General features: G+C 36.5%; 1 protein-coding gene across 3 annotated transcripts in view; it reads left to right on the top strand.

The window, feature by feature from the left end:
- LOC109050229 (brother of CDO-like) overlaps positions 1-13520 on the top strand; it is a 48678-nt gene extending 35158 nt beyond the window's left edge. For all 3 annotated transcript variants that reach the window (XM_042714332.1, XM_042714333.1, XM_042714334.1), the window contains 16 exons: positions 2958-3104; positions 3747-3890; positions 3977-4270; positions 5552-5824; positions 6719-6984; positions 7092-7257; positions 7644-7703; positions 8077-8286; positions 8854-9032; positions 9148-9247; positions 9332-9454; positions 9568-9750; positions 9855-10057; positions 11158-11246; positions 11929-12089; positions 12312-13520. In XM_042714332.1, coding sequence (XP_042570266.1) covers positions 2958-3104; positions 3747-3890; positions 3977-4270; positions 5552-5824; positions 6719-6984; positions 7092-7257; positions 7644-7703; positions 8077-8286; positions 8854-9032; positions 9148-9247; positions 9332-9454; positions 9568-9750; positions 9855-10057; positions 11158-11246; positions 11929-12089; positions 12312-12445 — 2732 coding nt within the window. In that variant the 3' untranslated portion in view covers positions 12446-13520. The remainder of the gene's footprint in view (positions 1-2957; positions 3105-3746; positions 3891-3976; positions 4271-5551; positions 5825-6718; positions 6985-7091; positions 7258-7643; positions 7704-8076; positions 8287-8853; positions 9033-9147; positions 9248-9331; positions 9455-9567; positions 9751-9854; positions 10058-11157; positions 11247-11928; positions 12090-12311) is intronic.
- Positions 13521-13993: the final 473 nt, after the last annotated feature.

Raw genomic sequence — 13993 nt, 5'->3', positions numbered from 1 at the left:
TGCATTGGATTTCAGTCTTCTTAAAGCTCATATGTTTTTCCCCTGACTTTCAGCCACCCTCATTTAACTTTGACTCTCTTACATTTGCGAGATGTAATTGATAAGGACTATGAATTAGGAGTTGAGGGCTAGGGTCGCGCAGATGCAAGCTCTTAGCTGGGGCCCCCCATCTCTGATGATCCCACGTCGGCCCCTCGCTCTAATTTAATAAAGACCTCCTCCCTTAGTCAGCCAGGGGTTGGACGGTTCCTCGGGGAGGGCGCTGCGTGTGATCGCGAGCCTGAAGTTGTCTCACGTCTCCATATTTCAAAGCTCTGCCCATTTGTTTTTGCTCTGTGAAAGAGCTTGGCTCTCCCTGGTATCCATCTCTGTAGGAATCCTGTCTAAAGCGTCTCCCATCGGGGAGGCCGTTGCCTGCCTGAGCATTATTTCAAACTCTCCTCTTAAATTCTTCCACAGACAAGTGAGCCTCCCGTGTCCTTCCAGCCAAAAACATTCCTTCGGCACTCTCTCTCCCTTTTCTTCCCTCTCACATGCACAAAACACACAACTCTTCACATATGTTTTTAATACATGGTGTAAATAATTCTCAATAAACTCTTGGGCGAACTTGTTTTTCTTTGTCGTCTTGTAGGACTACACACAGTCTGGTCAGTGATATTCCACACAATAGTTACTGCATCATCTCTGTATGAGTTTTAATCATCATACAAACATGAGCACTCATACACACACAGGCTCTGCGGCCCCAGACATAAAAATGATGAATGCTAAGTAACCATGCATGTATGAAAAGCATTGCCAAGTGGAGTTGGAAATGTGTCTGATCTGTTTTATAAATCCTGCATGGCTCCCCGCATTCCCTGCTCTCCAGGCCTTCAGGAGACTTAGAATGTACTGCACGCATGCAAACAAATCACACATTCACCCTTTACCTCCTCACATGCACATACAAACATATTAGAAGTATATAAACATTTGTTTCACAGTTTTTCCTTGTAGTCTGCCTCTGTTCTTTCATTCATTTTTTCATTCTTTTGCCGTAAAACAGTTTAAACGCAGTCCATACAACTCTTATGCTATGTTCCAAGTCGTTTGATGGTATGTGATGGCTTTGTGTGTGGAAAAGTTGGAAATTGAGTATTTATACATTGGCAACCCAACCTTTATGCATTTATTTAATCAAACATGCAGTGAAAACATTATTGTAATATTGTGTTTTGTATTTTAATATGTTTTAAAATGTATTCCTGTGTTGGCAAAGCTGAATTTTCAGCAGCAATTACACGTGTCACATGATTCTTCAGATATCATTCTAATATGCTGATTTGGTGCTCAAAAGCATTTATTTTAAATAATAATCTTTTGTAACTTTTGTGTGTTATAAAGTTTTTACTGTCACTTTTGATCAGTTTAAAAATGCTGTATGTAAGTTTTTGACTTTACTAAAGCATACAAATACCATAATATGTTTGTGGAAGAATGCTACAGTCAGTTATTCTCCTTTGAAAATGTGCATTCTGGGCTGGAATGTCAGTCTCTGTTTTGGTTTGTGAAACCCGCCCACTGCCAGTTTATGTCGTCAATCTGGCACACCCCGTGTTGCCAGTTAGTGGAAAACACAGCATATTTCATTTTATTCAATGTCAAGTGCGCTCGTTCCAGTTTGTGTCGTCAATCTGGCAACCTGTGTGTGAGTCAAGTCTGAGGAGGAGGGGCCAGGAGAAAAAAACCCTCTCCAATATTTTGAATTTGGACTGCAATACCTAGTTCAACCACTCGGTGTCAAGCCTACATACAGCATCTTTAAAACGACATTCTGAAAAATATTGTATATATATTAAAAAAAAATCTTACCGCCTTCAAACTTTTAATATTATTGTATATGACTTTTATTGTTGTTTAAAACGTTTAATGTTATTAATTGAATGTTTTGTCCCTCTTTTTTCCCCTCTTGCACACCTGAGAGGGGAGGAATGTTTTGAGGAGGGGGAGGTGAAGGGGGAGTCAGTCAGAGGAGGGGTTAAAGGTGTACACTGAGGAATTTAGGAGAGGTGCGGGGCAGTGGGGGATGCTGGCAGGGTTGGGTTGTAAAAAATGACCCTGATTGATTTAGCAAATGGATCCCCCCCCCACACACACACACACACACAAAAAAAAAACATTCTCCACCCTGCTCTCAGCCTCATATACTGGAATTCTCATCTCCCAAGAAATTATTTCAAAAAGCCATTTCACATTTTCAGAGTACAGATACAGCTGGTGTCAAAAAGTTTTATCAGATGCTGATAATTTAAGGGCTTGTCTCATCCATCATTGTATGTCTGGTTTCAGGAATACTTAACAAAGAACTTTTTTTAATCTTTACCTCACAGATCTTTTGGCTCTGTTGTACATAACTTTGAGATGTATCAGACGCCAAGGAATATAACAAAACTCTGGCGAACAATGAAACGATTTGATTTGTGAGAGGATTAATGAACAGTTGGGGAGATATTTGATTAAGTTCGGGGTTTTTTCAGAATAGCGCTGTGCAATTTTCCCTGTCTGCCTTTGGAAAATTTTCCCTTCACAGAATGACACACAGACTCACTTAGGCGGAGTTATTGCATTTTATTGCAGTCCAAACTGCTTTTCCTCCCTTGAAACTTAAGATGTTGGCTGACCTTTAGCCTTTGACCTCATTTTAGCCTGGGCTGATTTGTGCTTAAGGAAGCTAGACTTTCTGTCTCTGTTTTTCAGAGCTATTGGGTGTCTGCCCATTTGATATCCCAGTAAAAGTCCTAAGCATATGCACTCTAAAGCTTCTCAGTTTCCTGAATGGAATACAAAGAGGCTTTCAACTTAGAAATGCTCAAAACCGACACTTGGATATTTGAGATTTCCATTGCTTTTCTTGGTTTAGTATATATGCTAAATGGTTGAAAAACTGACCATTCTTGTGTGTTTGCATTCAGAACTGCGTGATTTTGAGCCAGATGACCAGCAGGAGATTGAGGTGGATGAAGGGAACACAGCAGTGATCGAGTGTCATCTGCCTGAGAGTCAGCCTAAAGCTCAGGTCCGCTACAGTGTCAAACAGGAGTGGCTGGAGACATCTAAAGGTACGTTTTACTTATTTACATATTCATTTGCCATTTTGCTCAACATACGCCGGTTGTTCTCACCCAGGGTCCTGGGACCTACTAGGGGGCCTCAGCGCACTTTCAAGGGGGTGCAAGATAGTAGTCAAAATTAATTGATAATTAAATGTTTCAAACATTGAGAAGATAGTTATTGAGATTATGGAATTTAATTGTTTTTATTGTTTTAATAATATTGTTTGAATACTCTATATTAAGTATGCTCTTCACATTCAGCTAAAATTTAAGCTCTGTTTTATCTGAGCCATCATTGGATGTGTTACAATTGACATAATTTGAATTCAAATACAATTTGCTTCAGTTATTTCTTCCATTTTTGAAATTCACACTAGTTGATTCTGGTATTTGGGTGTTTGACAGCTCTCATCTCGTTGCGAGTCATCAAGTCTTAGTGTGTTGTCTAGTCATGTCCACTCAACAAAGCATTGACTGTTAGCATGATTGTCTTTGTTGCAGTTACTCTTGCTGTTCATATGTTTACTTGATGATCGCTGCTTAGATTTAAGAAATGTTGCAGATTCTTAAATTGGATTCTGATGATAAATCAGTTTATACTAGCATGTCCTACAGATGCCAATCATTGGTTCTCTGATTGTGTCCTAGGGAATTACTTGATAATGCCATCAGGAAACCTTCAGATAGCCAATGCTACACGGGATGATGAGGGTCCTTACAAATGTGCTGCTTACAATCCTGTCACCCAGGAAGTAAAAACCTCCAGCTCTACTGATCGTCTTAGAATACGACGTAAGTGGACACCAAAAAAACACACACACACACTTTTTGTAATTTTTGTTGAAGTAAAATTGAGTAAAATGTATTATCCCATCTAGGTTCGACATCTGAGGCTGCACGCATCATCTATCCACCTGCGTCTCGGTCCATTATGGTGAATAAAGGCCAGAGGCTTGTGCTTGAGTGTGTGGCTAGCGGCATTCCCACTCCACATGTCACATGGGCTAAGGATGGTCTGGACTTGCGAAATCATAACAGCACCCGCTTCTTGCTTAGCAACTTGTTGATTGATGCAGTAAGCGAGAGCGACTCAGGCACTTACGTGTGTCATGCTGATAACGGCATCGGCATTGCGAGTTCTGCTAGGGTGCTGTACGACGTGCAGGTGTTTGGTGAGTATGATTGCTAGAGTCTCACATGATGCAGCTGTAGGAGATGATTTGTTACACTTTACAATACACTGTTAATTAATGCATTAGTTATCATGACAATACAATCTAATCTAAATTAATGTTAATTTATACATGCATTAATATTTTTAGCATCAAGTTGTATTATATTAACATTAACTTATGTATTATGAAAAAACATTAGTTACCAGTGAAAAATGTATTTATATACACTGCCATTACATAGTTTGGAGTTGATTAAATTTTGAAAATGTTTTTAGACAATTCACTTGCTCACCAAAGTAGCATTTATTTGATCAGAAATTTAGAAAAAAACAGTAGTATTGTGAAATATTAATGCAATTTAAAATAACAGTTTTTTTGTGTTAATAGATATAATCATAGCAATAAAAATATTTAAAAATGTATTTTGTTATTGTCATGACAACGCTTAATTTTCAGCAGCCATTACTTCAGTCTTTAGTGTCACATGATCCTTCAGAAATCATTCTAATATGCTGATTTGAACATGATACATTTTCATTGTATATTAAAATCTGTTGTATTATAAATGTCTATACTCTCACTTTTGCTAAATGTAATGCATACTTGCTGAAGACAAGTATTCATTTCTTAAAAAAGGTCTTACTGATCCTAATCTTTTGAATGGTAGTGTATTATATCTAAACTTCATATTTATATATTAAACTAGATGAATAAATTCTGGGGCGGGGCGGGGGGGATGGGGGGTCAAAGTTATAACCAATACATTAACTGATATGAAGTGGGGTATAAAAAGCAGGAACCAGGGCAGTGGTGGAACATTTTATGTTTGTGGTGGTACAATTTAAGTTTCCAGTAATTTATCGCTGCTTTAAGGTAATAAGCAAAGAGAAAATAGTTGATAATAAGCATCTAAATGAACCCACTGTACATTTACTGAACAGAAAGAGCATGTTTGTGAGTGTGTGTAGGATTGAGTTTCTGAGACATTGATGAGATTGTTTTTGTGGGATCGTCTCACGGCAGCTGTGATTAATCAAGTCACTCTTGCTGTTGCTCTAATGAGCTCGAGCTGATTCACTAGCAGCCAACCATCAAGTTTTGGAAGAGGGTGAGGGAACCCAGTCTATCCCAGACTCCTCTGTGGCAGCATGCCATCACAAACAGCACTCATGCTTTGTGCTGTTAAACCATCAACATGCATGTTGATTTATGCTATTCAGCATTGGTTCTGATGTTTTGACATACACCTGTCTGAAATTCCCTTCTTTTGTCTTTCAGAGCCACCCCAGGTGCGTGTTGAGCTGCAGCAGCAAGACGTTGCAAGGGGTGACACGGTGCGTTTCAGCTGTCAGGTGAGGGGCAAGCCCACACCCACTGTGGTGTGGCTTCACAACGCTCAGCCTCTGAGCCCATCACCACGGCATCGGATGTCCTCGCAGGTGCTGCGTGTGCTTAATGTCGGGCCGCAGGACGATGGCATGTACCAGTGCTTGGCGGAGAATGGTGTGGGCAGCTCACAGGCAGCCACAAGACTCCTCACTGTCCCAACAGGTATGATACATAAAAATGTATATTATTTGTTCTGTACATTTATACTACTGCTGCTACTAATAATTATTACTATTATTATTAATATTGTTAATGAATAAAGATTCATTTATCAAATAAAAATAATAAAATGCAATAGTGTAATCATTAAGTTTTTATTTTATTATTATTATTAATTACTTTTATTAGTAGTAGTAGAAGTAGTAGTGGTAGTAGTATTCATCACTTGTATTATTTTTTATGTAGTTAAAAGTGATACAATAATAACAAAATTATAAAAAAATTTAATAAATTAGTGCTATCAAATCGATTAATTGTGATTAATCGAATCCAAATGAAAAATTAGTTTACACAATATATGTGTGTGTACTGTGTATATTTAGAAGTATATATAAATACACACACATACATGTATATATTTAAGAAATATATGTAATATATATTTATATTTATATATAATATTAACCATACATGAATATGAATATATAAATGATATATATATATATATTTATATGCACACATACACACACACACACACACATATGCACACATACACACACACACACACACAGGGAAATATATACATGTATGTGTGAATTTAAATATACATATAAATATACAAAGTAGTACAGACATATATATTGTGTTAACACAGACTTTTATTTTGGATGTGACTAATCGTAATTTATCGATTTGACAACCCTAAAAATAAATTAAACTTAATAGTATAATAACACATACATAAATACATATTATTAATAATAATATTTATATTAAATTATATTAACAATTCACTTATATAAATTTATTGTTCATTATGTAATACATACACCTATAAAATAAACATTGATTTATTTCTTTATTTATTTATTTATTTTTTCTCTGTGCTGTCTCCAGTTTCAGTGCCCTCGAGATCAGGCAAGCTGCCCCTGATTCGCCCTCTGAGCCCAGATAAGGTGTTGCGGGAACAGCCACCCTTGAAGCCCATGGCCACCAGTGCTGTGCTGCCTTTTGACTGCTCTGAGGTCAGGGTCTCCCCTGCTGAAGCACCAGTCATCCTGAGTCAGCCACGAACAGGAAAGGCTGACTATTATGAGCTTACATGGAAACCCCGTCATGATAGAGGAGCTCCGGTGCTGGAGTATGTTGTCAAGTACAGAAAGGTACAACACCGCTCAGTTCATTCTTACAGTGTGATCTGCCTCGTTTCATCTGTTTGTCATGTGATTCCATTCCTCTGATTCATTGTTTGTACTTTTCTGTCTCACAGGCTGGAGAATCTCCCGGAGAGTGGACCACTAACACCATTTCAGGCTCCCAGCTCAAGCTTATGCTGACCAAACTGCAGCCTGCGAGCCTCTATGAAGTGGAGATGGCTGCTAAGAACTGCGCTGGACTTGGGCAGCCTGCGATGATGACTTTTAGAACAGGCAAATGTATGCAGCCATATGGCTAGTTCAAAATTACCGTTCTGCACTCATGCTTGAAAACTTGTTTTTATTAGCGAAATGAACTTGCATCTCCTTGAAGGGGTTTATTTTTTATAATGAAACTTTTTCTTGCATATTACTTGACTACTTAACAAATAATGAAATAAATTAGCAAGAAATATTGATTTGAAATTAAAACTCTTTTATGCCTGAGACAGCTTTTTGGGACATCAGTCAATTGTAAACTTTAGTGATAATTATATAAAAAATTTCACCACAGAATGCCACAATTTACTAATCAGAATCAAGTATTCCACAAAGTTGTCTAAGTAGAAGTGTTAAAAAAAGAGTTAAGTAGTGAAATAAAATGTCTCTTTAATGTTGGTCTGCAGGGCGAAGAGGAGGACCCATAGACCCTCCAAAAACACCAGCGGTGCCAGCTCGACTCTTGCGTGGGTATAGTTTAGCTTGTGATATAATAATATATTGTGTAATATATTTATTTACAGCTGCAGTAATGTACTGAGAAACTGTAAAATTAAATACAGCTGAAATGTTTAAAATATTTGTTTTATTTAAGTTTTATCACTCCCTAATATTTCTGATTAATACTTTTCTTATTATTAATTATGTTAACATGATTGTTCTCTTGATTTCTTTCAATCATAAATGAAGGATGAGATTACAGTAAGTGTGTTATGTGTTAGTGTTTGTGTATGTACATTGTGCATGCATACACACACACACACTCACACACACACACACACACACACTCACTGAAAGTATTTGTTGTTTTATTGACAATCTTTTTTTTTGTCTTTCCAGCTCCAGAAGCTCCAGACAGACCCACTGTCTCCATGGCCACAGAGACCTCAGCCTATGTGACGTGGATCCCACGTGGGAACCGTGGATTCCCCATCCAGTCGTTCTGTGTGGAGTACAAGAAATTGAGGAAAGGCAGTGGAGAGTGGGAGATGGCTGTGAACAACATCCCTCCCTCTCGCCTGTCAGTCGAGATAACAGGCCTGGAGAAAGGTGAGATTTATGTCAGTTTTACATAAGAGAAGAAGATGCAGATAAATAAGTCAATCATGGAACTTTATTTCAGCTAGTTGCCATGGAACTATATATATATATATATATATATATATATATATACATATAAATATATGTGTGTGTGTGTGTGTGTGTGTGTGTGTATATATATATATATATATATAAAATACAAAAAATATATTTAATAATGCTTAATGTAGTTTAATTAAATGATTAATAAATCACTTTTAAATGTGCAAATTAGCATATTTATGTGACATTTTTAATTTGTGTAAAAAGATTGTTAAATGTAATTGTTAAACTAAATTAATCAGTTATTTTTAAAATTGACAAATATATAGAAATGTAAAACTTTTAACATTTGATTTTAAATAAATATAACAAAAAACTAATACATTATATACTTAACTTTTTAGATGCAACTTTTAAATTAACCATTGACAAACTAATTACAAAAAGCAACTAGTTAAAGTTTTAAGTTAAAGAAATGCCATTGGACACACGAGAAGGTGACTTGGTATGTATTTCTTTCCATTGCATTTGCAGGAACATCATACAAGTTCAGAGTTTTGGCCGTTAATGTGTTGGGTGTGAGTTCACCTAGTGCTCCCTCTAAAGCCTACACAGTGGTGGGCAGCGGTCCACCAAACCGACGTCCCATCGATGGACCCTACATCACCTACAATGAAGCCATCAATGAGACCACAATCATACTGAAGTGGACGGTAAGCATTTTCTTTACTAAACACTTTTACATGGTTAAATTTAAGAAATGTGAGCTGTTTGTTGTCACAGTGGCATTGTCAGACCTTGAAATAAATATTTCTGATCTTTCTACAGTACACATCGGTCAATAACACTCCCATTTATGGCTTCAACATCTTCTACCGACCCACTGATAGTGACAATGACAGTGACTACAAAAAGGATGTAGTGGAAGGTGAGTCATGCACTTCCTTTATTCTTTAATTTTCAACTATATATTAAAGAAATATTAAATGTGATTGTGTGATGCTCTTTTTAGGTGACCGATATTGGCATTCCATCACTGACCTACAGCCTGAGACAGCTTATGACATTAAGATGCAGTGTTTCAACGAAGGAGGCGAGAGTGAGTTCGGAAATGTCGTCATCATGGAAACTAAAGGTTTGTGTCCTTCTCCTCTTAATCACATTGTGAACCACACCTCTAGATTTCTAGAGCAAAGATCTCTTCTGACAACACAGATCTTAAGTCTGAACATCTGTGTGTACTTACAGCTCGCCCTCACCAGAGGACCACACCTCCAGAGACATCGTCGTCCAGGCCTGACCATCCAGGAAACCCTGTTCCCCGGCCTGGTGATCTGCCTTACCTCATTGTGGGCGTTGTTCTTGGAGCATTTGTTTTAATCATTGTGGCCTTCATCCCAATATGTCTGTGGAGAGTTTGGGCCAAACAAAGTAAGTGCAATTTTAGAAACATGAAAACAGTTCTTCTTTAAGAATCCAAAGATAAGATAGTAGGACTCTCATAAACAATTCATTTTGTATTTATTTTATTTCAGAACAAACTTTAGACATGCGCTTTCCAACATTGGCAGCTACAGTTTCTCCATGCCAGTACACCATGGTACCGCTGCAAGGATTGGCTCTTGGTCGACCCTGTGCTGCAGACCCCCACCTGACCCCTGCCCACACTATCTATGCTCCTAAAGGAGAATATATTCCCAATGGGAAACACACTACACAGCACCTTCCTGTACACCAGGTAATTTTGGCACTTTGAATGGTACTTAAAGGGGTCATGAACTGCCTTTGTTTTTATTTTGTACTGTTCTCTGAGGTCCACTTATAATGTTACCAAGATTTTTACATCAAAAGACATCATAATGTAGAAGTAATATGGTATTTTCTGTCCTGTTTTGACCCCCCTTATGGGAATGCTCCGTTTGAATAGGTTTGGCAGATTGTTGACTCGGAAGTAAACACCCACTGGTATGATTGGCTAACAGTTGTATATGTTTGACAGCCTACATGCTCCACAGATGGACGCTGTTGTGATTTAGGTTAAAAACGCATAAATACTCAGTTCATATCAAATGTTCTGTTTAACAGACAACGCAATAGTTACCACTTAATAAAAAACAGTTACTCACATTTGTCTGTTGCGACATTACTGTCGGATCCAAAATAGTCACCACAGCATCGTCTTTTAGTTTCATTGTTTCTGAAAATCCTGAGTCGAATTTTGCCTTGTTTGTAAACAAATTCATGGTCAAATGAACTGAACAAAGGACCAAGTTCTTACCGACGCGGTCTGGAACATTAAAAATAAAGTTCATCCACTCTTCCTAATGTTGGGATCAGGAGGAAGGCAGTGCGAAGACTGTTTTTCCTCAACTTGGCTCTGCACAGTGTCTTGTTTTCAGAGTCATCTTTATCACTTGGTTTCTGTGTAAACCTGCATTTGCCTCTCTCGTTATTTACATTACATGCACACATCAGTGGGTGGGGCTAAACAGGCAGTGATGTAGCCGCAGTAGCTGATCTTCTTCTGCGGAGGAGCTATTACGTCATAAAGTGTAACATTCCACAACCTGCCGTTTTGGCAGATTGGCTTCAATATAAGCTGTTTTTAGACTAACGAGAAAGTTTTGAGTTCTGAAACTTACAGGATGTTTTTGTAGTACAGTGACCTCTTATATGTCAAAAGATCAAGGGAATTTTGATTTCTCAGTTTATGACCCCTTTAATGTTTTGTTTATGTCCAGCACAGTAGTTTTATTAGTAATAAATATCTTAAATTGCTGTTTTAGGCCAGTGAATGAAGATATTGCATTGAATTGATAACTCTTTAAACTCTTGTAGGAGGATGCTGACTTTGAGTTGGAGTGTGATGCGTTGTTGCCTCAGAAACTTCCCAATCCGCAACCACATATCCACAATTACTGTAACGGGTATGAATTCTAATTCTGCTTCATTTTATTATGAAACACCCATTTTTAAAATGCCGCATATATTATGTTTGTATACATGTTTGTAATTTTATTTTTAGGTTCTACTAGGATACATACAATGATTCAAATTATATATATATATAAATATATATATATATATATATATTTATATATATATATATATATATATATATATATATATATATATATATATATATATATATATATATATCCTACTGTACATTGTACATTGTACATCTTTTCTCTCTCTACCTGGAAATTTCAAATAAAATCTGCATAATAAAAACTCACAAAACATTCCATACTAAATAAAACATTTCTCAAAAATATATTCTATACAATGACATGCACTATATATAAGGTCCTAGATCGCATCATTTTCATAACTTTCAAAACGTTTTTGCCTATTGAAAGTTTTTTGTAAAAATGTTTCATCAGCTGAACAATCAATATGTTGTTAAACAACAGTACAATCCAGTGAACTCACTGTACTTTGGTCCCTCACAGCCTCGTTTTCATTCCTGTCAAAAATGTAATATCTGTGTCATTATGGAATTAAAATAGGTTGTGAATGCTGTTTCATGGTGACTGTTACACTGAGGTATACATTTAAGTTTGTTAGGAAAACATGTATAATTTGACCTTTTTTCCTTTTTCTTAGCGTGCCTGGCTGTCCTGAAGAGGGATGCTGTGTGCCTGATGATTCCCCCTTGCAGGTCCTTAGTTTATTGGACCCTACGCAGCCATCTCAGAGTCCTAACTCCATACAGGCCTATCACTCTCTCACTGAAGCAGTTCACATAGAAGGGGAGCTCAATGCCGGTGCGTTCAGTTACTTCATGTATTACGACAAAGGCAATGTCAAAAGTACCTGCAATTTCAAAAAGAGACAAAATGAATGAAGGTGGCCCGGTACACTCTGCAGCTTCATACAGCTATAACTCTTGAAACTGTCAAGTTGAATCAAATTTAGCTTTTGGAAATACACCAAATATTTTAATATTTTGTAAAAGTAGTTTGAATGCAATATGTTTTTCCCCACAGACTTGTCCCTGTTAACAACCGCTGATGCGGGCATAAACCGGTTGCTCCAAGATGCTGAGCAACACAAAGTGGGAACAACTCAGAACATTAAACTACTTGAGGAACAAGGGACACAAGATCCAAAAGATGGATGAATCTATAGAAAAAAAAGAAAATATTTATTTTTGTATAACAGATGCTATATTTATATATTTATGTATTTGTACATTATACAGTTTTTTAGAATTTGTATATATAGGATGTTAATATCAGATGTAATACGTATTTTGGTATGTTTGTCTGTTACCACAAGGACATTTTTATAAGCATGCTGTATAAATGATCTTCATGTGAGATACGAACAACCTGACACCTCAACACCATACATACAGTATCAGTAATAAGCTCCAGATTTTCCACTGGCAAGCATCTGTTGATGTCTGAAGTACAGTTAGTGGGAAATGTAATGCTTTTAGGGCATTATGATTATGATCCATTCATTAAGAATGTTATTATGTGCAGTGCTTGGGGACAATTGACTGTTTAAAAACACTTTGCATCAAAAATATTTGTAGTATATGTTCACTTTATATGCATACATATTTTATGCACAGTATGTTGTATCCACATACATTTAGTGGCTTTATGGCATGTAGATGCTACTGTGAGGTTTAAATACTCGAATACACACAACAAATAAACAGTTTTAAGAACCTTTTGATTGTAACTTGTTCCAGGTGTGTCCTCAGTTTTAAATAGGGTATTTTGAGTGGTGTACATCTTCTCGGTACAGCGTTTTACAGCTTTGTACATCTGTTACTAAGATTTATCTATTTTCATCTTTAACAAAAATGTTAACAAATATATGCAAAGTATATGCATTCTGTGTGTAGTAATATTGACTATGAAAAAGAGACCATTTATTGTAGGTATTTATTTTTTTTATTATTTTTTTTCATTAGCCTGGATGCGAGACATTCTTAAAATGAATACACCTACCTGTAATAAGCTGATTTTTATATTTCAAACTGGTTTGATGTAGTCTGCTTGTATAGTTGTACTTTTACTTTTGGAGACCTGCAGTTCTCCTGCATCAGTATTAGCTTCTTTCCACTGTTATAAATATGAAACATGAAGGAAATGATCATTCTCTAACATATTCTGGAAGTGTAGCTGCATGGTTACATGGTTCGAGCACTATTGCCTGTAAATAAAGCTAAAGAAATCATATTTTCTGTTGTCATTTTTACTTTTCTATGGTTATAATTATTTGTAAGTCACACATTTTTTTCCGGTAAACTTTTCTGATCCACTTTTTTACTTTTAACCAGCTGGTCTTAAGATCATGATCCTCTCAAATGAACACAAGTAGAATAACTAGCAAAATAACCACACCTAAAGTGGTTCAAGTGTCCATGGTTCTTTTGGCTTTATAGTATGTAGGTACAGGAATTGACAAAATTTCCCTTTTTTTTTTTACAGAGTTAAGCATTTAAAAGCAGTAGTTTAAATCTAACTGACACTAAGTAATGACAAAGTTTAATGACAAAATCTTTGAAAGATACTGACATCTGGTGGATTTAACATGCTAAAACAAGCAATCTGGAAGAAAAAAAAACCTTATTATCCCCACTCTGAGTCACAAAAGTCAGTCAGAAACAAACGTTTTAACTTAGAAACTTTAATAACTTTTCATTTGTACA

Source organism: Cyprinus carpio, chromosome A24 (assembly GCF_018340385.1).
Source record: "Cyprinus carpio isolate SPL01 chromosome A24, ASM1834038v1, whole genome shotgun sequence".
Taxonomy (NCBI): Eukaryota; Metazoa; Chordata; class Actinopteri; order Cypriniformes; family Cyprinidae; genus Cyprinus; species Cyprinus carpio.
The sequence above is the reverse complement of the archived record's forward strand: the minus strand, read 5'-3'. Positions and strand labels throughout refer to the sequence as shown.